This window comes from Oryctolagus cuniculus, chromosome 16, assembly GCF_051225735.1.
Source record: "Oryctolagus cuniculus isolate XC-2025 breed Fujian yellow rabbit chromosome 16, ASM5122573v1, whole genome shotgun sequence".
Taxonomy (NCBI): Eukaryota; Metazoa; Chordata; class Mammalia; order Lagomorpha; family Leporidae; genus Oryctolagus; species Oryctolagus cuniculus.
In genome coordinates, this window is record NC_142882.1 from 66,275,879 (window position 1) to 66,301,785 (window position 25,907).

A 25,907-nucleotide genomic window follows, 5' to 3' on the forward strand; every position below is an offset into this window, starting at 1 on the left:
CTTGGTAAGTCCAGGTTTTCCAAGGCCATGTTTCTGATAGCATCAGTCACACTGTAATTTCAATGTTGCTTTTCCTACAATGCCTGACTCGGTAGCTTAGTAGGTACTTATTAAGAAATTAATTAATAAATAGTATGTAACCAGAAGTGCTAGAGTCACAAACATTTGAGTCAGTCTGTCCTTCCTGGTAGTTAGTGAGGTTGGGTGGTAAGTCAGTTGTCCTTAACATCTTAGTTCAGGCTGTTGGTTGTGAAGGAAACTTGTTAAGAAAGTCATAACAGGGCCCAGCGTTGCAGCATAGCAGGTAGAGCTGCCTGCCACCTACCACACCAGCATTCCATATGGGTGCCACTTTGAGCCCTAGCTGCTCTACTTCCGATCCACCTCCCTGCTAATGGCCTGGGAAAATGGCAGCAGAAGATGGCCCAAGTGCTTGAGCCCCTGCCACCCACATGGGAGACCCAGAAATTCCTGGCTCTGGCTTTGGTAGGGCCCAGCCCTGTCTGTTGTGACCACCTGGGGAATGAACCACCAAATGGAAGTTCTCTGTCTCTCCCTCTGCTCTGTAGCTCTTTCAAATAAACAGATCTAAAAAAAAAAAAAAAAAAAAAAAAAAAAGCCACAGCAAATTTGTTGTTACTAGAAAAAAAGATTATGATTGGCCAAAATCCTCTCTACAAATACATCATAAATTATAGTTACCTGGCAGGGGAGACACCATGATCACAAATATATCATAAATTAAATAGCAACAGTGGTTAAGTGTTGACAGCCTTTTTGCAAGAAATCATTGAGTGGTAGAAAACAATATAACATTGTGTTTTGATCAGTTTAGTATGTTATACCTAGATTTCATGCTTTTTAACTCTTTTACTTTCTAAAAGGATGGTTAACTACAAACCAGCCAAGGATAGAGAGAACTTTCTGTGTGGTTCATAGTCCATTCATGTTAGAAGAATTCAGAACTCAGGCCCAGAGAACTTCCTTTCAGGCATTCATTCTGTTAGAATATTTGCTATTAAATTAAAAACCAGGAGACTGAAGTAATAGTAATATTATTACCTAGTCTCATACAGCACTTAACCATGTACCAAACACTATTTGAAGAATTTAACACAAATTCATGTATCAAGTAACCACATGAGGTAGACATTACTGTGTTTCATAGACTCTAAGATGTACAGATTTTACACTTTAAAACAATTTTTATTTAAAAGGCAGAGAGAGAGTGATATCCCATTTACTAGTTCACCCTCCAATACCCACAACAGCTAGGGCTTGGCCTTTCTGAATCTAAGAGCTGGAAACTCAGTCCAGGTCTTCTGTGTGGGTGGCAGGGACCCAGCTACTTGAGTCATCACCTGCTGGCTCTCAGTGTGTTGATATGAAACTGGAATCAGGTGAAGCTGGGACATGAACTTGGGATGCAAACCCAGGCACTCCAATATGAGGTCCAGATATCCTAGTGGCATCTTAACCACAGCACCAAATGCCCACTCTTGTATTTTACATTTTACCATCTCTCAAAATCAGGGCTCTAACTTACTGGTATGGCATCTTATAGTTAATAACTGGAAGCAGTTTTTCTTGATATTGCACTAAAAATGCTTACAATTTTTGATTTTTTGAAGTTGGATGTTTTTTTAAAAAGTATACCCACATTTATAAATCCTAAAACACAGGAGGATTGATTTACCCCAAACTGTGCAGTTAGGAATGGCAGAGTTAAAATCCAGGAGATCTACCACTGAGTTCTTGCATTTAATAGTGATATTGCACTGGTTGTCATATTGTTAAACTAATGGTGATTGTTTTATGAAACCACATGAACACCACATCCTATTTTTTTTTAAAGATTTATTTATTTATTTGAAAAGCAGAGTTAGAGAAAGAAGGAAAGAACCAGGAGAAGCACCTGGCTCCTGGCTTCGGATCAGTGCAGCACACCGGCCGCAGCGGCCACTGGGAGGTGAACCAACGGAAAAGGAAGACCTTTCTCTCTCTCTCACTGTCCACTCTGCCTGTCAAAAAAAAAAAAAAAAAAAAAAAGAGAGAGAGAGAGAGAGAGAGAGAGAAAGAAGGCAAGAGAAACCTTCCATCCACCGGTTCACTCCCCAAATGGCCACAATGGCCAGGGCTGGGCCAAGCCAAAGTCAGGAGCCAGGAACTCCATCTGGATCTGCCATGTGGGTGGCAGGTACCCAAGCACTTGAGCCATCTTCTGCTTTCCCAGGCAGGACACAAGTGGCATCTTCTGGATCAGAAGTAGAGCAGCCAGGACACAAATCACCATCCATAGGAGATGGCAGCAGCTTAACCTGCTCTACTACAAAGCTGGTCCCCACATCCCGTCTTTTTTTTTTTTTTTTTTTTTTTTGACAGGCAGAGTGGACAGTGAGAGAGAGAGACAGAGAGAGGAAGGTCTTCCTTTTGCCGTTGGTTCACCCTCCAATGGCCGCCACTGCAGCCGGCGCACCGTGCTGATCCGATGGCAGGAGCCAGGAGCCAGGTGCTTTTCCTGGTCTCCCATGGGGTGCAGGGCCCAAGCACCTGGGCCATCCTCCACTGCACTCCCTGGCCACAGCAGAGAGCTGGCCTGGAAGAGGGGCAACCGGGACAGAATCCGGCGCCCCGACCGGGACTAGAACCCGGTGTGCCGGCGCCGCAAGGTGGAGGATTAGCCTATTGAGCCACGGCGCCGGCTTAACATCCCATCTTTTTAAAATGGATATGTCAGAGCCAGCATTGTGGCTTAGTGGGTTAAGCTGACCCTGCAATGCCAGCATCCCATATGGGCTCTGGTTTGAGTCCTGGTTGCTCCACTTCTGCTCCTGCTAATGTGCTTGGGAAAACAGCAGAAGATGGCCTAAGTGCTTGGGCCCCTGCCTCCCACATGGGAGACCCCGAAAACCTCCTGGTTCCTGGCTTCGGCCTGGCTCAGTCCTGGCCATTGTGGGCATTTCAGGAGTGAACCAGCAAATGAAACATGGCTCTTCTCTGTAATTCTGCCTTTCAAATAAATAAATCTTTAAGGAAATAAATGTATTATGTTATGTTATCTATTTCACAAATAGGTAACTTTTTTAAAAAAATGACTAATCATTTTTATTTAGGGTGTTTAAAAAAATCCTGATTATTCTATGCCAAGGTATTTAATGCCACACATTATTTTGTTAGTATCAGTTCTACCCCTCAATTGAAATAACTGATTTAAAACATTTTTTCAGAAAGATAAAACTGACTTTATACGATCAATACTTTACTGTTTAAATCCCTCTCACATACAATAAAGACATTCCCCTCAACCAGTTTGTTACTTTGCCGTGAAGGACAAGTGTTGTAGAACATCAGGAGACTCAGCATAAAGCCAGGCACCTTGGTGTTAGTTCCATATCAGAGTTAGGCAGCTCTCCTGATGCACAGTTGTTGGAATAAACCCCCTCAGCCAGAATTTGTTCCTTTAGGTATCTGGTTATGGGGCGCTCCTTTGGTGTCCAGTGCAAAAGTTGAATGTGTACTCTCAAATTAGATTTCTGAGATTCAGTTTCTGGCTTGTGACTCTGAGCAGTTTCCTCATCTGTGAAAGAAGAATAGTAATACGTAGTAGTAGTAGTAGTAGTAGTAGTAGTAATTAGTAGTAGTAATACTAACTTCATAGGTTTTGGGTGAGGAGTAAATGAGTTAATGTATATAAAGCACTTAGTATTGCTTGGCACATGGTGAACAGTCGGTAAAATGTTACTGATAGTGGAGGAGGGGTAGTGGTATTCAGAAAATAATCAGTGGTATTCACTGATTATTTGTGTTTAGAAACACAAAATAACCTGAAAATAAGCTGTAATGAAGATGTTACTCAGTCCCTCAAACATCGCTATGAAATTCTTGCAAAAGTCAAATGTAATAATCCCTGTAGTTTTCTTATTTTCTTAGCCTAAAATACTTAGTTTTCCATAGTTTCAACATCTCAGTATTTCAAGAGAGGCCTCTGTCAGATAACGAGAGTGAGAAGGTAACAAGAGAGTAAGTCTTGTCTTCCATATTTCCTTTTCTCTGTTGATTTTTGTAAGAAAACATCTTGCTCCAGTAGATAATTGCAAGCACAGCTGACATTTATTGAATATTCTCAATATGCCATGCACAGTTACAAGTACTTTGCATTTAATCCTCATGGCAGCTGTCTAACCAAAGGGCTATTGTTAGCCACATTTTATAGCTGAGGAAACTGAGGCAAAGAAGTACTTTGCTCAGAGTCACATGACAAGGAAGAGCCGAGTCATGCTACTTTAAAATCGGTGCCTTTCACAGTACACAGCTTGTCTCCCAGTAAAGAAAATTTGTGCTTTAGAGATGCCTTGCAATGGTTTCTTGTATGTGAGAGGCTTTTTGGCATTCCACCTCTGATCTGCCCTAAGCTCAGATCCCCAGTTTAATGATGAGAAAAACATCAGATAAGTATAACTTGATAGGCATTCTACAGATTACCTGACTGGCACTCCTCAAAACTGTCACAGTCATCCAAAAGAAAGAGAATGTCATGCGGGGTCCTGGGTGGGATCCTGGACAGAAAAAGGATGCTGGGGAATAAGCACAAATGTCTGGCTGAAGTTTGGATTTTATTTCCCTTAATATGTCCATGTTGGTTCATTAATTGTGATATGTGTCCCACACTAACTTAAGGTGGTAACAGTAAGAGAAACCAGAGATAGGATATATGGAAACTGTACTGTCTTCACAGCTTTTCTCTATAACTAAAGTCTTCCTAAAATAAAAATTTAGTTTAAAAAAAGGACTTTACATTTTGAATTTGGGCTTGTATTGCCAAGTTGATGTCCTCCTGTTTGGTGTGTTTTTCCTTTACTAGTGAACTGAATATGTAGTTCAGATGATTGTTGGTAGGTGGGGCAGCACTTGGCACAGCAGATTAAGTCATGGCCTCTGATGCCAGGTTCCCCTATCAGAGCCCCAGGGAAAGTAGAGAATGACAGCCCAAGTATTTGGCCCTCTAGCACCCACGTAGGAGACCCAGAAAAAGCTCCAGGCTCCTGGATTCAGCCTGGCACAGCCCTGGCCATTGTGGCCATTTAGGGAGTAAACCAGCAGAGAAAAGATCCCTCTCTCTCTCCTCTCCCTCTCTCTCTCTGCCTTTCAAATAAATCAAATGAATCTTTAAAAAAGGAAAGATTGTTGTTGGAATATGGGATAAGCACTGATTATTTTCTACTGTATAATGAGCTTGTTGTTACTGTATAAGAACATGGAATTATAAATAAATGCTGATTGCAGATACTGTTATTTTAACATTTAGGGGTAATGTTAATATTTGTTATTTTCTTATCCAGGGAGCAGATCCTAAGAGTAAAAGAAGATGAGAATGTTCCATTTCTGCTGGTTGGTAACAAATCAGATTTAGAAGATAAAAGGCAGGTTTCCGTAGAAGAGGCAAAGAACCGAGCGGACCAGTGGAATGTTAACTACGTGGAAACATCTGCTAAAACGCGGGCTAATGTTGACAAGGTAAATGTGACTCCCTTCACCACTACATCATGTTATAAATAGGTTGCTTTGCTGTACCTTGGCCCCATTTTGTCTGGAGAATCCCTGAGACTTCCAAGCAGAGATTTAATACATTTAATACATGTTACTTTTTATCATCCCAGAAAGCTCAAGTACAGCATGTGAGGAATTTCTTACTTCACCCTGTCTGTAGTTTCCCAAGAGCCATCAGAACATGAGACACTGCGGCTAAATTTTCTTTTTTTTTTTTTTTAAACACTGACGGCATTCCTGAGCTGAATCTCTGCCTTTTTTTTCTCATTCTAATGGGGCTGGGTAATTTAGGACAAATTGTCTAAAGCCTTGAGAAGCCAGCACTGAATGTCCTCATCTCTGACTGATGCCTGCCCAGCCCCGTTTAAGTTGTCAAAAGTGAAGGTGCCACCCAAGGTAAAGAAGCCCCCAGACAATAGGATTTTGAAATCTGTTATTACCACGGCACTCTGCACCCTCAGTCTTTGTATATCTCTGGTTGGAAAGGGAAATCCTCTGCCTGCCTGCCTTCCCACTTTGCTCAGTGGTCCTTCCCACTGTAGAGCATCCTCACTGGGCACTGAGGCAGCTCCCAAGAGCAGGTCATGCTGCTGCCCAAAGTGGCCTCCAGTAGAGAGAGGCCGCCGGCTGAGGCAGCGCAAGGGCATCATGGCCTCCAGCGGGGGCCTCTCCAGACCCCACAGACTGTGGCTCCAGAGTTCCGCCTCTCAGACACCGATGTGCAAAAGACTGCCTGTAAAGGTTGATGAACGCGTCCTTAAGTCTTACCCTGCGAGTTGATTCATTTGGTCTGGAATGAGACCGGAGATTACATTCCTAGCCAGATCACAGATGATGCAGACAGTAGAGCAGTAGACCACACTGCCCTAGCTGGCCATAGTTTTAGTGGATTGATCTTGTCCCTATAGATCCCTGATCCAGGAGTGTCTGGTTTTCAAAAGTTTTTTTTTTTTCCCCTGTTCTTTTGCTGTTGGTCCTAAGGTAGGCATTGTGTCATAACTGATTAATTTTTTAATCACATGGTCAGATTCCTCTCGGTCCAAGGTGTCTGTACAAAGTGAGTACTGAGGATGTGAGGACGATCTGACTGCGACATCTGTCACCCTGCTGATCACCAGGGTCGATTCGGCTGATCTGGCTGGCTAGGCGGGTGTCCCCTTCCTCCCTCACCGCTCCGTGTGCGTCCCTCCTGAAGCTGTGCACTCAGTCAAAGAAGACGACCTTCCCCACTAAAGGACTGGACTTGGGTCAAGGGTATACGAATAGCTGCGCTCCCCTACTGGAACCTCCAAACAAGCTCTCAAAATGAGTACTGAAAGATTTCTATTCAGTATACTGTACTAGTTTTCTCCAAGGTTAGATCAAATAGTTTTTAATGAAAATATATTTTAAAATTCAGTATGTTAGGGGTTTTAAAAGGCAACATTGAACATTATCATTGCATGTATATAGTTTCCTCTTTTTTTTTTTTTTTTTTTTTTTGACAGGCAGAGTGGACAGTGAGAGAGAGAGACAGAGAGAAAGGTCTTCCTTTGCCGTTGGTTCACCCTCCAATGGCCGCTGCAGCTGGCACGCTGCGGCCGGCACATCGCGCTGATCCGAAGGCAGGAGCCAGGTGCTTCTCCTGGTCTCCCATGGGGTGCAGGGCCCAAGGACTTGGGCCATCCTCCACTGCACTCCCTGGCCACAGCAGAGAGCTGGCCTGGAAGAGGGGCAACCAGGACAGAATCCTGAGCCCCGACTGGGACTAGGACCTGGTGTGCCGGTGCCGCAAGGTGGAGGATTAGCCTAGTGAGCCACGGCACCGGCCTATAGTTTCCTCTTAATTGATGTCTTGAGCAGATTGTGGAATGAATGGAGAAGAGAGTCAAAGATTAACAGTCCAAGGAGTAAAGCTGGTCATCTGCTGGTGTCAGAGGCCCTGGGGAATATGCTGGTGTGCATTTCCAGAGCTCTTACAGGCCAGTAGGAAGAAGACCAGCAACCCAGTTGCCAGATAGGAGCAGGCACGTCACAGAGGGAGATGTAAATGGCTTTTAAATTGGAAAAAAGGTTCAATCTCATAAAAAGGGAAATAGAATTTTTAAATGAAATGGCATACTTTTTTTTTGAACCTGGCACATTGGATAAAAGCAGAGGCTGTTAATATACCATTGACAAAAGTACAGAAAAACAGGAGCTTCTAATATGCTGGTGGGAGGACAATTTGGTGATCTGTCAAAATTAGGACATGACAGTTCAGGTTGTTAAAATGTATTACACAGAAAAAAATCATACAGATAAATGCATAATTTGGTGGTCCTCATGGAAGCAGTATTTGTAGAAACAAAAGACTAGAAATATGCAAGTGTTCAGTAATGAACTGGTTTAAGCTATGGTGCATCCATATAATGAATACTACCCAACCATGAGAAAGAAATGCAGATGAAAGCAAATGTGCAGATCTTAAATAGTCTTTTGGATTTCTGTATTGGAACTTCTCGTCATGTGCATGCATTGATTTTTTTTTTTTTTTTTTTTCAGAAGAGAAGGAAAAGTATGGGCTGTTTTTGTTACCATGGCTGCAACAAAATACATCCGAACAACTTTCTGGGAAAAATAGACATTTATTCTGCTTGCAGATTCTTGTCCTCGCCAAGAATTTGGCCAGGACACAGTGGAGAGAGAGGGCTTGTCTCTGCTCCACACTGTCCGATGCCTCAGCTGAAAGGCTTCACGCCTGAGCACTTGGAAGTATCTAAACTTAGGTTCTGCAGGCTTGTTCACACATGTCTGGCTCAGCCGGTTGATGCTGGCTGTTGTCCAGGGATGCCTTAGTTCCTATCCATGTAGGCTCCTCCATGTGGCTTTTCCACGTGTGCTAGTTTAGGCTTGCTCATAGTGTAGTGGCAGCATTCCAAAGGCAAGTGTGACAAGAGACTAAGAACTGGTGAAACCATCCTCCTTTTTCTTATTTTGAAAGATTTATTTATTTGGGAGGTAGAGTTACAGATAGAGAGAGGGAGAGACAGAGAAAGGTCTTCCATCCGCTGGTTCACTCCCTAGATGGCCACAATGGCTGGAGCTGAGCCGATCCAAAGCCAGGATCCAGGAACCCCCTCCAAATCTCCCACGTGGGTGCAGGGGCCCAAGCACTTGGACCATCCTCCACCACTCTCCTAGGCCACAAGAAGAGACCTGGATTGAAAGAGAAGCTGTCGGGACATGAACTGGTACCCATCTGGGATGCTGGTGCCACAGGCAGAGGCTAAGCCTGCTGTGCCACAGTGCTGGCCCCCCGTCCCTCCTCTTCTGACTGGCCTCCTGGTATTGACTGAGGCAGTCGCAAAGTCCCACATGGATTCAGGAGGGAGGGAATAGACTCTGCCTCCTGCTAAAGCTTGAAGAGATGCTGGAAAAGCACCTAGGAAGTATTGTTGTAGCCAGTTTTAGAAGACAGGGTCTTCAATTTGTGGTCATATCCCCAAAACTGAATTAATTGCATTAAACAAGGCTACTTATAAATTCATACTGAAAACTACTGTTTCATGTATTGCTATAACCTGCAGAGTTGCCAAACCATAAAGCACTTCAGTGGCTAGAGTACCTTGCAACGACTCTAGAATTTCCAGAATCAGGTTGTATTTGGGAGTGGGGGTGGGGGTTGTTTTGCTAAGGAAATAATTCAGTATTCACTACCCACATGGCCATAATGGCCAGGGCTGAGCAAGCAAAAGCCAGGAGCTTCATCCAGTTCTCCCATGTGGTGGCAGGGGCCCAAGCGCTTGGGCCATCTTCTGCTGCTTTCCCCAGGCCATTTGAAGTGGAGCCGCCGGGACTCAAACATGGGATGCTGTTGTCATAGGTGGCAACTTTACCTGCTGTGCTACAGCTCCAGCCCCCAATAACTTTATTTTTATTTCTTGTAATATATTTTTTCTAAAAAAATATTTATTTATTTGAAAGGCAGAGTTAGAGGCAAAGGCAGAGGCAGATAGGGGGAGAGAGAGGTCTTCCATCTGGCTCACCCCCAAAATGGCCACAATGGCTGACACTGAGCCAGTCTGAAGCCAGGAGCTGCTGCTTTTTTTTATTTTTATTTTAAAGATTTATTTATTTATTTGAAAGAGTTACAGAGAGAGAGAGAGAGAAAGGTCTTCCATCCACTGGTTCACTCCCCAGTTGCCCACAATGGCCAGAGCTGCACTGATCCAAAGCCAGGAGCTTCCCACATGGGTGCAGGGATCCAAGGACTTGGGCCATTTTCTGCTGCTTTCCCTGGCCGTAGCAGAGAGCTGGATCGGAAGTAGAGCAGCCAGGACCCAAACCATCCCATATGGGATGCCGGTAGTGTAAGTGGTGGCTTTACCCACTACGCCAAGTGCCGCTGATAATATCTTACCTTCTTACGTTGGTTTTTATAGTAGATCATAATCCATTTGAAAACCTGTTAGGTTATATGATATGATGAACTAGAAGTTGCTAAGTACTCATAATGAAGGAATCTAAGTAATGGCAAGAATTTAGATTTGAGATAATGGCTGTTCTTTTTTAAAGAGGTGTTAGTCATTTCTGATAACTTACTTTAAAATATAGGGTTTTTTTAACTGTAAGTATTCTAGGCTCAGACTTATAAGGCTGTAGGTTTGTTTCTCACCTTTTTTTTTTTTTTTTTAGATTTATTTATTTATTTGAAAGGCAGAGTTACACAGAGAAGGGGGGGGGGGGGGCGCGCAACAGAAGGAGGATCTTGTATCCATTGGTTCATTCCCCAAATGGCCACAGTGGCCAGGGCTGGACCAGGAGCTTTATCCAGTCTCTCATGTGGGTGCAGGGGCCCAAGGACTTGGGCCATCTTTCCACTGCTTTCCCAGGCCGGTTAGCAGGGAGCTGGACCAGAAGTGGAGCAGCTGGGACTCGAAACAGCACCCATATGGGATCCTGGCACAGTGGGTAGGCACTTTTCCTACCATGCCACAGCACTGGCCCCATGTTATCTTGTTAAATTTTAATTCATGTGAGAAGAGGAGGGATTTCCTGAGGTCTCTTACCTAAAATTAGAAAAGCCAAATTTTGAACATACTGGATTGCCCTAAATTGAGAAAACAGAAAGGGAGGGAGGAGAGATGTGATTTGGAAGAGTTAAAAGATGTTGGAAGAAACCTGTGCTTTGGGGATTATCATTTGTGTGAGTTCATCAAAACCAGTTCTTTATTCCTGGCCTTAGTTACTCATTTCCTTCCACTTGGCAGCTGAAACAGGACTTCCTTTAGCTCTAATTCATTAAATGAGTTGATGGAGACTTGCAAAGTTTCCCACTGTGTTGCTAGTTAAAATGACCTTGTTGTTTTCTAATAGAATTTTGGAAGTTTATTGCAGAGGCTCACCTAAAATTAGAAATTAAGCCTGCTGATAATATCCTTCTCGTAGTGCTCTACCTGCATGAGAAAGCACTGCTTGGGAGTGCTCTAATAATTACATCAAGTTAGCACAGAGAGGTCCTGCACCAGCTAGTCTCCTGTAAGCTTGAACAGAACCCTCCCAAAATCCATCTGTGGAAGTAGGGGTACAGCAGGCATGGATTTGATGCCATTGTGTTTCAATCTGTTGCTTTCTTTTGTGTCTATTTAATGCTGTGTTTCCTGTCTTTAACCATCCATGCCATTTTGTGTGTTTGAGCCCAGTAGTCTCTGATGGCTTTCTGGTCTCTGATTTAAATTTTACATTCTTGTTCCAGACCAGGGATCAGCCATTCACCTGAGGAACCCTGGTTCCGTGTATCTTTTACACTGAAAATCTTGGTTCCTCTATGTTGACAAAACAATTTATTTGCATTATCCTGCAATATATATAAAATAATCCCAAAAGAGCATTATCGCTGTCACTGACAAATAAGCTATAAAGTAAAGTTTAAGATTTGGATTTTTTGTTTTTTTATTTGTTGGAATTTTGTTTTTATTTTTATCTTTAGCATCTATTCTGAGGTAACCGTTCCATATGCTATGTTATAAAAACCCTTGGAATAATTCTTTCCTCTGCATTAGCTTGTCACCAACTTGGCATATAGTTAGTCTTACTTGCTTTAATTCAATTTTCAATTTTTATTGGTTACTTTATTTCATTTGAATGTGTAAAATATTTGTTTCCAAAGTAGAAATTATGTGACAAGGTCTGTTCAGAGACGTCCCACTGTTCCCTCTACCCTTTACCTTTCCTCTAAAATTGAAAATAAAAGGGGTTATTATTGTTTGGTTTATAATTTCAATGTTTCTTTTTCTTTTAAAGATGTATTTTGTTTGTTTGAAAGGCAGAATGACACAGAGAGACAAGTGATGTGAGAGAGAGAGAAGTGGGGGGTATCTACCTGCTAGTTCACTCCAAATGACAGGAGCTGGATCAGGATGAAGCCAGGAACCTGAAACTCCATCTGGATCTCCCACATGGGCAGTGGGGGCTCAAGCACTTGGGCCATCATCAGCTGCTTTCCCAGGGGCATTAGCAAGGAACTGGATCGGAAATGGAACAGCCTGTACTCAAACCAGCACTCTGATGTGGGATGCCAGCCTTGTAGGTGATGGCTTAACCCACTATGTCACAACCCTGTTCCCCGTTTTTTCTTTTTTGTAAATGCAGGCTAACAGATATCCCTGTCCCCCACCACACACACACACACACACACACACACACACATACAGGTAACTTTCCAGGTATACTGTTCTCACCTTGCCTTTTTCAGATAAAGTTGCCATTCATGAATTATAGGCATCTTAAGAAAGGCAAATTGTTCTTTATATATACATTCATTTATTCACATACATTTATTATTTATATTTCTTGCTCATCTCACTTTTAGTCTTACTGCATTATATTTATACTGTAGTGAAAGCCAGAATGTAGAAATGTGGGAGGCTGGTGCTGTGGTGCAGTGAGTTAAAGCCCTGGCCTGCAACACTGGCATCCCATATGGGTGCCAGTTCAAGTCCTGGCTGCTTCACTTCCAATCCTACTCCCTCCTTATACTCCTGGGAAAGCAGCAGAGGATGGTTCAAGAGTTTGGGCCTCTGCACCCACATGGGAAACCCAGAAGAAGCTCCTGGCTCCTGGCTTTGGATTGGCTCATCTCCAACCACTGGAGCCATTTGGGGAGTGGACCAGCAGCTGGAAGACCTCTTTCTGTACATATCTCTACCTTTCTCTGTAACTCTTTCAGATAAATAAAATGCCTTTTAAAAAAAAAAGTGTGGACCCTAAGATTCATTTATTTATCCTACTCACATATTCATAATGTCTATGTATAATATGAGTCTGTATCCTTCCAGGCCCTCCTGAAATTTAACTTTTGAATTTTTATACTAGTGATTTCTTAGTTACTATGGTAATATTTCTTATTATTTGCTAATACCCAGACATCAAACAAAAATTGATACATTCTCAAATCTGATCTAACAAAGTTCTTTTCTCATATCTTATATCAATATGATAAAGTACCTGCTTTCCTTCCTCAGCTCCATTTTTAGAAAAGTTATTGAATATAATTGTTATTAAGTATGAATTATATTAATCAAATTACTATTAATAAAATCCATTTATTGATTATAGCATCCTTCAGTGTAATAATCAGTGGGTTTTATCACTAAAGATATCATTACTTGGTAGCACTTCTTTCATTTTTTTCTCCCTAGAAACCTTTTATTGAAGGAATACAGACTTCATGCTTTTTACAAATACAACTTTAAGAATATTGCAGTTCTTCCCACCATATCCTCCCCACCCACACTCCCACCCCTCTTCCTCTTCCATCTCCTATTCCCATTCTTATTTTTTACTAAGATCTATTTTCAATTGACTTTGTATAAAGTCATATTATTAACTCTATACAGAGTAAAGAGTTCAACAAATTGTATGGAAAAAAAAAATCTTCCTCAACTGTTGAGACAAGAGATGTTCAAAGTCATTGTATCTTGAAGTGTTAATTTCAATTCTATAGATTACCTTTCAGATACTCTGTTAATTATCACAGATCAGGGAGAACATATGGTATTTGTCCTTTTGGGACTGGCTTATTTCACTAAGTATGATGTTTTCCAGTTTTATCCATATTGTTGGAAACAACAGGATTTCTTTCTTTATGTTTTTACTGCTGTGTAGTATTCTATGCTGTACATATCCCATAATTTCTTTATCCAGTCTTCAGTTGCAAGGCATTTGGGTTGATTGCATATCTTAGTATTGTGAATTGAGCTGCAATAAACATGGGGGTACATATAACCCTTTCATATGCTGATTTCATTTTGTTTGGGTCAGTTTCCAGGAGTGGGATGGCTGGTACATATGGTAGGTTTATATTTAGATTTCTGAGGTATCTTCATGCTGCCTTCTACAGTGGCTGTACCAGTTCAAATTCCCACCAACAGTGGATTAGGGTACCCTTTTCCCCTCATCCAGAATTTTTTGATTTCTGTATGAAAGCCATTCTTACTGGGGTGAGATAAAACTTCATTGTGGTTTTGATTTGCATTTGCCTGGTGGCTAGTGATCCTGAGCATTTTTTCATGTGTCTACTGGCCATTTGGATTTCTTCTTTTGAAAAATGCCTGTTTAAGTCCTTTGCCCATTTCTTAACTTCATTGTTTGTTTTGTTGAGTTTCTTGATTTCTTTATATATTCTGGTTATTAATCCTTCATCTGTTGCATAGCTTGCAAATAATTTCTCCCATTCTGTTGGTTGCCTCTTCACTTTTCTGAGTTTTTCTTTTGTAGTGCAGAAGCTTCTCAATTTGATGTAATCCTATTTGTTAATTTTGGCTTTGATTCCATGTGCCTCTGGGATCTTTTCCAAGAACTCTTTGCCTATGCCAATGTCTTGCAGGGTTTCCCCAATGTTCTCTAGTAATTTGAAGGTAAAAGGTCATAGGTCTTTAATCCATTTTGAGAGTATTTTTGTGTAAGGTGTAAGGTAGAGGTCTTGCTTCATATTTCTGCAAAGTGGAAATCCCAGCACCGTTTGTTGAAGAGAATGTCCTTGCTCCAAGGATTGGTTTTAGCTCCTTGGTCAAATATAAGTTGGTTGTAGATGCATGGATTGATTTCTGGTGTTTCTACTCTGTTCCATTGGTCTATGCATCTGCTTTTATACCAATACCAGGCTGTTTTTTTTTTTTTTTTTTTTTTTTTTTTTTTTTTTTTTTGGACAGGCAGAGTGGACAGTGAGAGAGAGAGACAGAGAGAAAGGTCTTCCTTTGCCGTTGGTTCACCCTCCAATGGCCGCCGCGGCCGGCGCGCTGCGGCCGGCGCACCGCGCTGATCCGATGGCAGGAGCCAGGAGCCAGGTGCTTTTCCTGGTCTCCCATGGGGTGCAGGGCCCAAGCACCTGGGCCATCCTCCACTGCACTCCCTGGCCACAGCAGAGGGCTGGCCTGGAAGAGGGGCAACCGGGACAGAATCCGGCGCCCCGACCGGGACTAGAACCCGGTGTGCCGGCGCCGCTAGGCGGAGGATTAGCCTAGTGAGCCGCGGCGCCGGCCTACCAGGCTGTTTTGATTATAATTACCATGTAGTATGTCTTGAAATCTAGTATTGTGATGCCTCTGGCTTTGGTTTTGTTGTATAAGATTGCTTTAGCTATTTGGGGTCTCCTTTGTTTCCATATAAATTTCAGCATTGTTTTTTCTATTTCTAAGAAGAATGTCCTTGGTATTTTGATTGGTATTGCAATGAATCTGTAAATTGCTTTTGGTAGTGTGGACATTTTGATATTGATTCTTCCAATCCATGAACATGGAAGATTTTTTCTTCTTTGTGTGTCTTCTTCTATTTCTTTCTTTAATGTTTTGTAATTCTCATTGTGGAGATCTTTGACATCCTCGGGTAAATGTATTCCAAGGTATTTGATTTTTTTTTTTTTTTTGTAGCTTTTGTGAATGGGATTGATCTTAGAGGTTCATTCCCAGCTGTGGCATTGTATGTGTATGCAAAGGGTGTTGATTTTTTGTGTGTTACCACTTTAGCAAACTCTTCTATGAATTCCACTAGTTTCTTAGTGAAGTTTCTTTATAAAATCATGTCATCTGCAAATAGGGATAGTTTGACTTCCTCCTTCCCAATTTGTATCTTTTTGATTTCTTTTTCTTGCCTGATGGCTCTGGCTAAAACTTCCAGGACTGTATTGAATAGTAGTGGTTAGAGCGGATATCCTTCTCTAGTTGCGGATCCCAGTGGGAATGCTTATAGCATTTCCCCATTCAATAAAAAGCTGGCCATAGGTTTGTCGTAAATTGCCTTGATTGTGTTGAAGAATATTCCTTCTGTACCCAGTTTGCTTAAAGTTTTCATCATGAAAGGATGTTGAATTTTATCAAATGCTTCTGTGCATGAGATAATCATATGGTTTTTGTTCTTCAGTTTGTTAATGTGATGTATCACATTGATTGATTTGCAAATGCTGAGCCATCCCTGCATACCAGGGATAAATCCCACTTGGTCCTAGTGGGTGATCTTTCTGATGTGTTGTTGGATTCATTTGGCTAGTATTTTGTTGATTTTTGCATCTATGTTAATTAGGGAAATTGGTCTGTAGTTCTTTTTCTCTATTATATCTTTTTCAGGTTTAGGAATTAAGGTGATGCTGACTTCATAGAAGGAGCTTGGGAGGATTCCCTCGCTTTCAGTTATTTTGAATAGCTGGAGAAGAATTGGAGTTAGTTCTTTAAATGTTGGTAGAATTTAGCAGTGAAGCCATCCAGTCCTGGGCTTTTCTTTGCTGGGATGGTCTTTATTACTGATTCAATTTCCATCTTGGTTATTGGTCTGTTTAGATTTTCTGTGTCTTCATGGCTCAGTTTAAGTAGGTTGTATATGTCCAGGAATCTATCCATATCTTCTAGGTTTCCCAGTTTGTTGGCATACAGCTCTTTGTAGTAATTTCTGATAATTCTTTTTATGTCTATAGTGTTTGTTACATTTCCTGTTTCATCTCTGATTTTATTGATTTGTGTCTTCTTTCTTTTTAGTTATTTGGGTCAGTGGTGTATCAGTTTTACTTGGTTTTTCAAAAAACTATTCATTTTGCTGATCTTTTGTATTGTTACATTGATTTAAATTTTGTTGATTTCTTCTCTAGTTTTAATTATTTCTTTTTTCCTACTAGCTTTGGGTTTGGTTTGTTCTTTTTTCTAGGTCCTTGAAATGCATTGATAGCTCATTTATTTGGTGCTTTTCCATTTTCTCGGTGCCATAAACTTTCTTCGACACTGTGTTTCTCTTGTACATATTTTAGAATCTTTTCTTTATGTTTTACTGTGGAGAGTTTGATTACAATGTGTTGTAGTGAAGGTCTTTTCTAGTCATGTCTATTAGGAGTTCTGTGTGCTTCTTGTACTTGTACGTCCCTTTCTTTATACAAATTAGGGAAGTTTTCAGTAATTATTTTTGCCAAAAAGGCTTTCTAATCCATTCTCTCTTTGCACACTTTCTGGAACTCCTGAAACTCCTATGTTGGGTCATTTGATACTATCCCCATAAATCTTCAACACTGTTTTTTAGTTTTCTTATTTCTTCTTCTTCTTCTTCTTCTTCTTCTTTTTTTTTTTTTTTTTTTTTTTTGGAAGATTTATTTATTTGAAAGGCAAAGTTACAGAGAGGCAGAGAGAGAGAGAAAGTCTTCCATCCACTGGTTCACTCCCCAGATGGCTGCAACGGCCAGAACTAGGCCAGTCCAAAGCCAGGAGCCAGGAGCTTCTTCCAGGTCTCCCTCATGGGTGCAGGGCCCAAGGACATGGGCCATCTTCCACTGCTTTCCCAGGCCATAGCAGAGATCTGGATCAGAAGTGGAGCAGCCAGGTCTCAAACTGGCCCCAAGTGATTGATTTGTCTTCTAACTTGGATATTCTTTCTTTTGCCTCACAGAATCTGTTAAGGCTTTCCACCACACTTTTTATTTGTTCTGTTGAATTCTTCACTTCCAGGATTTCATTTTGATTTCTCTTTAAAATCCCAATTTTCATTGGAAAAATTTTCATTTATGTACAGATATCTTTAGTTCATGAATTTGCTTCTGATTACTTCTAAATAATCCCATTATCAGTTTTTTAATTCCATTTCTGGCATTCCATCAGGCTCTTTATCTACACATTCTGCTATTGAAGTTGATGTTCTTCTGGGGGCATCATGTTGTCTTCCTTGTTTCTTGAATTGCTGTGTTTATTATTAGGCATTTGTAGAGTTGTTTTGTTTTGTTTTGTTTTGTTTTTAGTATTTTTCCCTGTGATGGCTTTTATCTTTGGAGCATGCCTCTGTGGCTTAGTACAGTGTCTGTTTTTTCAGTGAATACCCAGAGGGCTATGGTAGGTGTGGCCAGGGAGCTCTGTTCAGTGCTCCAGGGTGAAGGGAGTGGCCAAGGTGACACCCAGGTTGGGCATGGTAATTGTTTTTTTTTTTTTTTTTTTTTTTTTTTATCAGAAGGGAGGTTTGTTCTCTGTTGGCATAGTCTCACACTCACCTCCCCTCCTCAAAGGAGACCAGTGCATGAACACTAGCCCAAGTGGGTACAGTGTTCATCTGTGCTGCCACAAGAACCACACAAAGGATCTGTGCAGTCCTCATTGTATACATGGATCCCACAGGAATGACACTCTCCAGGGAATCAGGGAGCCCTGAGTGTGTGGAGCCACCACTGTCCGAGGTCCCAGCCACATCCTGAGCCCACCCATCCAGCCACAGTGTTTTCACAGTCCTGATACACAGGCTCCTACAGTCGCAAGCTCCCAGCCCCGTGTCAATTCTCCCAGCAGTTGCTGGGCTCGGATATGAGCTGGCACAGCTGTTGCTTATGTCCAAAATGGCACCTGCCCTCTCTCAGCTGGTTACAGGATGCTGGTGCCGGATGGCTGGGGAGAGAGAATCATGTCCCCCCTTTTTTTCCCTCTAGGTTGGCAGGTACACTGTCCCCTACAGGACTCCAAGCTGGACTCCCGCCAGGCTCTTCCCGCAGCTTTATTGCCAGTGGCTTGAGCTACTGCAGTCTGCTCTCATCTCACTCCAGAGCTGGTGCTGAGGCTGTCGGCTGCCGGGGTCCTGAGTTGTGCACCTCCACACCCTCCATGCATGTCCACAGTATCCCTCTGATTTGTGTGGAGTTTCCTCTGCCATTTTCTCCCTAACCCTAACTTGAGACTGCGCTCTCTCCACTTTATTTATTTTTTTTTTTTGTACTATCTTCCCTTAGACTAGAGCAGTAAGCTCCCTTCCTTTTTTACCATATTGACTCACTTATTTCATTTTAGTCTTGAAAATTGGAATAGGAATATCAGGTATGTTATATGAACATTTAGAAAATTTTCCATTTTCTCAAGATACTAGAAGTAGACTTTAGTATTGTGTTTTCCTTTCCCTGTAAAGCTCCAAGCAAGAGCTCTTATTTCTTCTTTAGTTATTCTCGAGTTTACTGCTTTGATTTGGAGAAATACTAGATTTATATTATCTGTGTGATTTATTTACCCTATTTTCTTCTTTCTAGGTATTTTTTGATTTAATGAGGGAAATTCGAGCCAGAAAGATGGAAGACAGCAAAGAAAAGAATGGGAAAAAGAAGAGGAAAAGTTTAGCCAAGAGAATCAGAGAAAGATGCTGCATTTTATAATCAAAGCCCAAACTCCTTTCTTACCTTGACCATACTAATAAATATAATTTATAAGCATTGCCATTGAAGGCCCAATTGACTGAAATTACTTTAACATTTTGGAAATTGTTATGTATCACTAAAAGCATGAATTGGAACTGCACTGAAAGTCAGATTCACTTTAAAAAGAAATTAATGTGGCTTCTCCAAGAAGCAAAGTTCAGCTTATTTCATAACTGCCTACATTTATCACGGTCCTGAATGTAGCGTGTGTGTCTCTCGGGCAGTCTTTCTGGAACTGTTAAATAAAGAGGTGAGATGTGGGGTGGGGAATGGGAGGAAAGGCTACTTCCTCTGGTGTTTATTATAAAGCTTAAATTTTATATGATTTTAAAATGTCTTGGTCTTCTACTGCCTTGAAAAATGACAATTGTGAACATGATAGTTAAACTGTACCACTTTTTTTAACCATTGTTATGCAAAATATAGAAGAAAAAGTTGTTGGCATGGTTGTTGCATATAGTTAAACTGAGAGTAATTCATCTGTGAGTCTGCATTAATTAACTGGTGATTAACTTAGAAAAGTGGTGTAAACTTGTACACGGACATTTTGGAATATGCCTTAATTTAGAAACCGAAAAATACCCAGTTTCATCATTCTGTGAGACACTGTATGCCTGGTATGGAGTACAGCTTTTGTATAGAAGGTTCTTGAGAAATAACTGTCCACTCGGAGTCTGTCCAGATGAAAACTGTGTGCCATACTCTGGTTCTTAAATAAGGTTCCAGAGCTTCTTGACTGCTTTAATAAATTGTAAGGTGGTATGAAATGAAGGGCCAGCATCTACTTGTAAGATAATTTGAGACTTTGAAGATTCAGTACCCCTTGTGTTTGAGTGAAGCCTCTTTTTTTTTCCTAAGATGCTGGTCCCTAGAAATCACTTTCTACGAGTGGTGAGCATATATAAGTGTTACTTTTTAATCTCCTGGAATTAGGGCATAGGACAAACGTCAGCAGCACTAATGCATTTGGCATTAGAACACTTGGGGAGAATAAGCATGCTTGCCACCTGTTTATTTCTAAACTTGTATTCCTGAGGTTTACAGTTTGGCTTTATAGAAATTATTGAGAGTATCTGTAGTCTGTTTATGTTCCTAATGAAGCCCTGTGTAGCTATATCTTCCTAAAAATAACATCAAGCAATCAAACCCAGGCATAGTGCGGAAAACGTGTGTGGCACACAGAGACCACAGTGTGTCAGGCGGTGGCACTATTGTGTGATGTTGCCACTGGAAGAGTTCCGGCATGCTATTTGGATACATAATTTTGATGAGAAATACACAGACCACTGTCACTTTTCTTTTCCTCCTCAGGATGGAATTAGGACAGTTGATTTTAACAGATTTTTTTTTTCTTTTTTCTTTTTAGTCAGCCCTAATTTGAACAAGTCAAGGATGTGTTCAGGCATTCCAGGTAACAGGTTGTATATGTAAGCTAACAAAACTAGACTTTTAAGGAACTCAGCTCTTTAGATACTATATCCAGCTTGTCATGTTAAATATTTGTCCCTCAAAGGTGTGAGATGTACATCTTCCATTTCGTATTTTTCATAGGTTATGCCATGTGCAGAATTAAAGTTACCAATGTAATACTGGCCAGCGGGCCCAGCAGTCTCTATGTGTACTCACGCATTGCAGTCTTATTTAACCAGGGGTCCTAACCACTAACATTGTGACTTTGCTTTGAGACCTTTCCTCTCCTGGGTACTGAGGTGCTATGAAGCCAACTGACAAAGATGCATCACATGTCTTAGGCTGATGCCACTACCCAATTCGTTTATTTGCAATTTGAGCCATTTAAAGACCAATAAACTTCCTTTTTTAAAATCTTTGTGCTGTTACTTGATGTTTGCAGTGTGACACATAAAGTTCAGATTCTCAATCAACTAAATCCTTTGAGTTTTCAGTTTGGGAACTTCTTTGTGTAATACCAGGTTTCCTAAGTAACAGTGTTATCACTGCTTGGGTTTAATCCAGGCTCAGAAATGGAACACTCCCAATGTGCACAAATACAAAGAAGATAACTTTTTTTAAGAAAAGATTTTATTTATTTATTTGAGAGGTAGAGTTACAGATAGTGAGAGGGAGAGACAGAAAGGTCTTCCTTCCGTTGGTTCACTCCCCAAATGGCTACAACAGCCAGAGCTGGGCCAAACCAAAACCAGGAGCCAGGCGCTTCTTCCTGGTCACCCACATGAGTGCAGGGGCCCAAGGATTTGGGCCATCTTCTGCTGCTTTTCAGGCCATAGCAAAGAGCTGGATTGGAAGTGGAGCAGCCAGGACTAGAACTGGCGCCCACATGGGATGCCGGCACCGCAGGTGGAGGATTAACCTGTGCCACAGTGCTGGCCCCAGAAGATAACTATGCTGTCCTGAAAACTGCAACTGTGCACAGGACTAGACTCTGGGATGAACAGGTGAAAGCTTCATATTCATTTTGTAATCAGAATGTCGCCCAGGGACAGTTTAGTTACGCACTTGGGAACCCTGTTGCCATTTCACCAGGCGTTAGTCCATTCTCTGGCACATTTGATGTTCTGTGGGAAATAATGATCTACTATCAACCTGTGTATTACAGGGTCTGATCTGGCCCAGTGTTGAGCACCTTTCAAAACTGATTCATTTGCATTTCTTACCTAAGAAGTGCAAGAATGAGCACATTTAAGCTATAGTTGGCATAATTTAAGTCCTCTGTGTGGACCCATTCCTTATACCAGTATGGGATATGTTGAATACGATGCACCAAAGGTTATAGATTGAATTCTCAGACAGAACCAGAAAGTCATGGTTCAAAATTTTGTCACAAAGATGGAAAACAAAACTTGGCAACCCTAACTAGCACATTAAGGGTAAACTATCAAAAAGCATTTACTATAATTCTTGTAGATTTCAGAGTTATCTGTTTTTATTTCATACAGTGTTAAAAATGTCCTTTAGCAAATACTTTGAAAGTCAAGATTGACAGTCAAAAGAGGTCTTCATTCACGCCTTTACATTTTTGTAAGGTTTTTAGGAACTGCCAGGGAATTACCAGTGAAAGACAACCTTGAGCTGGGGCAACTGCAGATGTTCACAACTGCAGAAAGTACCTACTTACTGCATGCACTAGGAAGAAGCAGCAACATTTTTCAAAGATTAGACACTAGGGGCTGGCGCTGCGGCGCAGTGGGTAACAAGCTGCCATTTGTGGTGCTGGCATCCCACATGGGTGCCGGTATGTATCCCGGCTGCTCTACTTCTGATCCAGCTCCCTGCTAATGGCCTGGGAAAGGCAGCGGAAGATGGCCTAAGTGTTTGGGCATCTGCCACCCACAGGGGAGACCCAGATGGCTTTATCTTGGCCCAGTGCTGGAATCAGCAGATGGGAGATCTTTTCTCTCTCTCTACTCCCCTCCTCCCAACTCTGAATTTCAAATGAAAAAAATAAAATACTAAGTCTAGTTCTCTTTGCTCTGGACTAGGCCTGCAGTGTCTTAGGATCGTCAACCCATATAATAATAGCAAACATACAACACATCCTACATCCAAGCTACTATATATGAGGGGATTTCAAAAAGTTCATAGAAAATCCAATTAAATCATAAGCTTTCTTTGATTAAAAAAATGCTGAAATCTGGTACCAAATTTTGGTACCAAATAAACTTTTATTTATTTATTTTTTTGACAGGCAGAGTTAGAGAGAGACAGAAAGGTCTTCCTTCCATTGGTTCACCCCCCAAATGGCTGCTACAGCCAGCGCGCTGTGCCAATTCAAAGCCAGGAGCCAGGTGCTTCCTCCTGGTCTCCCATGTGGGTGCAACTTGGGCCATCCTCCACTGCCTTCCCGGGCCACAGCAGAGAGCTGGACTGGAAGAGGAGCAACCGGGACAGAATCCGGCGTCCCGACCGGGACTAGAACCCCGTGTGCCGGCGCCGCAGGAGGAGGATTAGCCTAGTGAGCCGCGGCACTGGCTCTAAATAAACTTTCGATTTCATTTTCCACATGCTTTTTTGAAGTATTCTCATACTTCATGCTTGACCCAATGAGGTTGGTTCCATCATTAACACCTATTCTGTAAATGCAGAAAATGAGGCATAAAGAAGTTGACTAACTGGCCCAGCACCACAAAGCTAATAAATATCAGCTGAGATCGGAAACACATAATCTGGCTTCAGAGTCCATGCTCCCAAAATCTCCCAACAGTAGGAAAGGCCTAGTGGATCCCAGACTACAGTTAATTACTTATTAACCTATAGAAAGGTGGGAAATGCCAAAATTGTCCCAAGGCTCAGCTACTCACTCATTCAGGGATTGTCTTCCGAAAACGTGAAGATGTGTGAACAGAAAAGAAGCCTCCTAATTGCAGCGTGGTTGCTAAGAGTTTAAGAACCAAATAGAATAAACCCAGGGCAGAGCTCGGCTATGGACTAGGGCTTACTGAGCTCTTTCCATAGCGTCAGTCAAGTGGCAGCATTCCTTTGGCAACCCAGAGCTTCCAGTCCCTATTGTAACTGCAAAGTCATTTCCCAGTTCTTTGCTTCAGCAGCTCTGCATGCAGCTGTTGTAGACAATCCCCTGTAGCAAACAGCCAAGGGCTAGGAGGGAGGTTTGCTTATTGGTTTTCTCAGTCAATACCCAGACACCATTTCTGGGGAGGAGCACTCAATATCATTTAGGATGGGCGATGAGACACATGAGAATGTGCATGGCTGATGTGACAGAAGGACAAGATTGCTTTTATCAGAAGCTCTATCTTTTATCAAAAGCATTTGGGTGCTTGCAAGCCTCTTGCACATAGATAGTACTTACAAAAGCAGAGTGAAACCACCAAAAAAAGAAGGAACAAGGCTTGTTGAACTTGAAGGGAAAGGAGCAGGTGTGCAGGCTAACCTCCTGGACCTCTGCCGACAGGTGCCGGGCTGTGGAGGACGTACAGTGGAATTTCAGGTTGTAGCCCTGGGAACTGCATATCTGCCAACTCCTGTTCATTAGTTTATGACCTGATCTTTGTAAAGGATTGCAGATTTAGTGGAAAGATATTTAAATAGTTTTCCTAGAGCCCTAGAAGTTGGCCTAAAATCAACCTCAGAAGCCAGCTGATGAGAAAGAAGGAACTTAGAAAAGATTGTGCAAATAATCTAAGAACCACAATTCAAGTACCTTCTGTTCCAGTTTTTCCATTTACCTTTCCAAATTCTGGGTGGAGGCTGACTGCCTTGAATGGAGACAGCACAATACAATGTGTCGTTTCTCAGAGCCTGATGAACTGAAATTTGAGGTCAGCCTCCATCCTTTTCATTGGCTTTGAGGAGCTCAGGTGGACCTCAGGTTCTTGTTTATGAAGCACAGCATTCATTGCCTTACTCTAGGGGTATTGTGTAGAGTGCATGAAAAATAAGTAATTTTTGTTTTATATATATGTATATATATTTTTAATGCAGAGGAAAGTTATCAACCTGGCCTCCTGTCCTCAATAAATGTAATTTCTGTGTGACACTGTTTGGCTCTAAGCAGAACATGAAAATACCTCATAGGCCCTTATATTTTACGTTGACACGTCCGCCAAGAAGGGACTAAGACTCAAGTCGAAGGAGATTCAAGTTGCCCCACCTCTGTATTCAGTGAATCTGCACTGAGAAGACCCTCTGATGGCAAATCAGAGATGGAGAAGTGACATCTGGAGAAACCAGGTGGCCTGTGAGCAGTCACAGCTGGAGAGGCAGCCTCGGCCTTCATCCTGCACAGTGGCCAAGTCCTTCGTGTTCTTTCTACCCTACCTTAGTACCACTCATCAAACCAGCAATTCCTGCCAGCGAGTGTGGACACTGATGAGCATGGAGGCTAAGACAAACCCTGAGATACGGCTGCTGGTTCCTGTCTCACTTCAGTGGGGGTCTGGAGCATTAGACGAAAGGCAACTTGAAGGGCCAACAGTCAAGGGGGTGAGTATTCTTCTCTTTGGCCCCTGATATGAAAGCTCTGACCTAGAGGAGGCCTTCAGAACACTTGACCTTGTTGCCTGAGAGACTGGAGTGATCCAGTCATTCAAAATTTTGACCCCTGATTTGCAAGCAATACAGAGTTAAGCGCTGAAGAATTTCAGCCTGGAAAACATTTTATAGAGCAGCCCAAGATACCAGCACCAAGACTAGCAAATCCCACTGCATCGTATGTGAGTGAGGCTGCATTTGGGGAATTAGAAAATCATTCACTGACTCAAGCCACCAAGGAAACCAGGGCTGCCTTCACCTTGAAGGTCAGCTTGCATCACAAAAGGCAACCTTCCTGAGTGGGCCAATAGCATGAGTAAAGGAAGCGAAGTGGGCACAGAGGCCTACAGACATACATCACATCTTTCTTCTCTCTTGTCCTGCCCCAGCATATAAGATTCATGAAAACCTAGAATAGAAGACTTTCTCAGAAAGGGACAGGAAGTGAAAGCGACGAAATCAACTAAATAAACTGTGAAGCCTAAGTCACAGCTGTATTTATTCTAAGCAGAGGAACATTCAAAAGCTTGGATCAATACAGGATTTAAAAAAAAAATAGAAACACAGAATTAATGAGCAGCTACTGCGGTTGCAGAAAGGGGAGGCAGTGTCACAGCCGAGCTACTGCCCTGTCCCACTGGGTGTCTGCCTAACAGAGGTGGAAGTGCTCTCTGCTGGGAGAAGGATGCAGCTGGGTCACTGTCCTGATCCAAGGGTCTTTAACCATTTCCAGGAC

At 42.0% G+C, this 25,907-nt stretch overlaps 1 protein-coding gene across 10 annotated transcripts in view; it reads left to right on the forward strand.

Annotated features, from left to right (window-relative positions):
• RALA (RAS like proto-oncogene A) overlaps positions 1–21,028 on the forward strand; it is a 73,617-nt gene extending 52,589 nt beyond the window's left edge. For 5 of the 10 annotated variants that reach the window (XM_002713768.6, XM_070059756.2, XM_070059759.2 and 2 more), the window contains 2 exons: positions 5,340–5,514; positions 19,040–21,028. In XM_002713768.6, the coding sequence (XP_002713814.1) occupies positions 5,340–5,514; positions 19,040–19,162 (298 nt within the window). In that variant the 3' untranslated portion in view covers positions 19,163–21,028. Of the gene's footprint in view, positions 1–5,339; positions 5,515–8,070; positions 11,786–19,039 lie in introns of those variants that run through there. The other 5 variants (XM_051852909.3, XM_070059755.2, XM_089315648.1 and 2 more) reach the window with 2 other exon arrangements.
• The last annotated feature ends 4,879 nt before the right edge of the window (positions 21,029–25,907 follow it).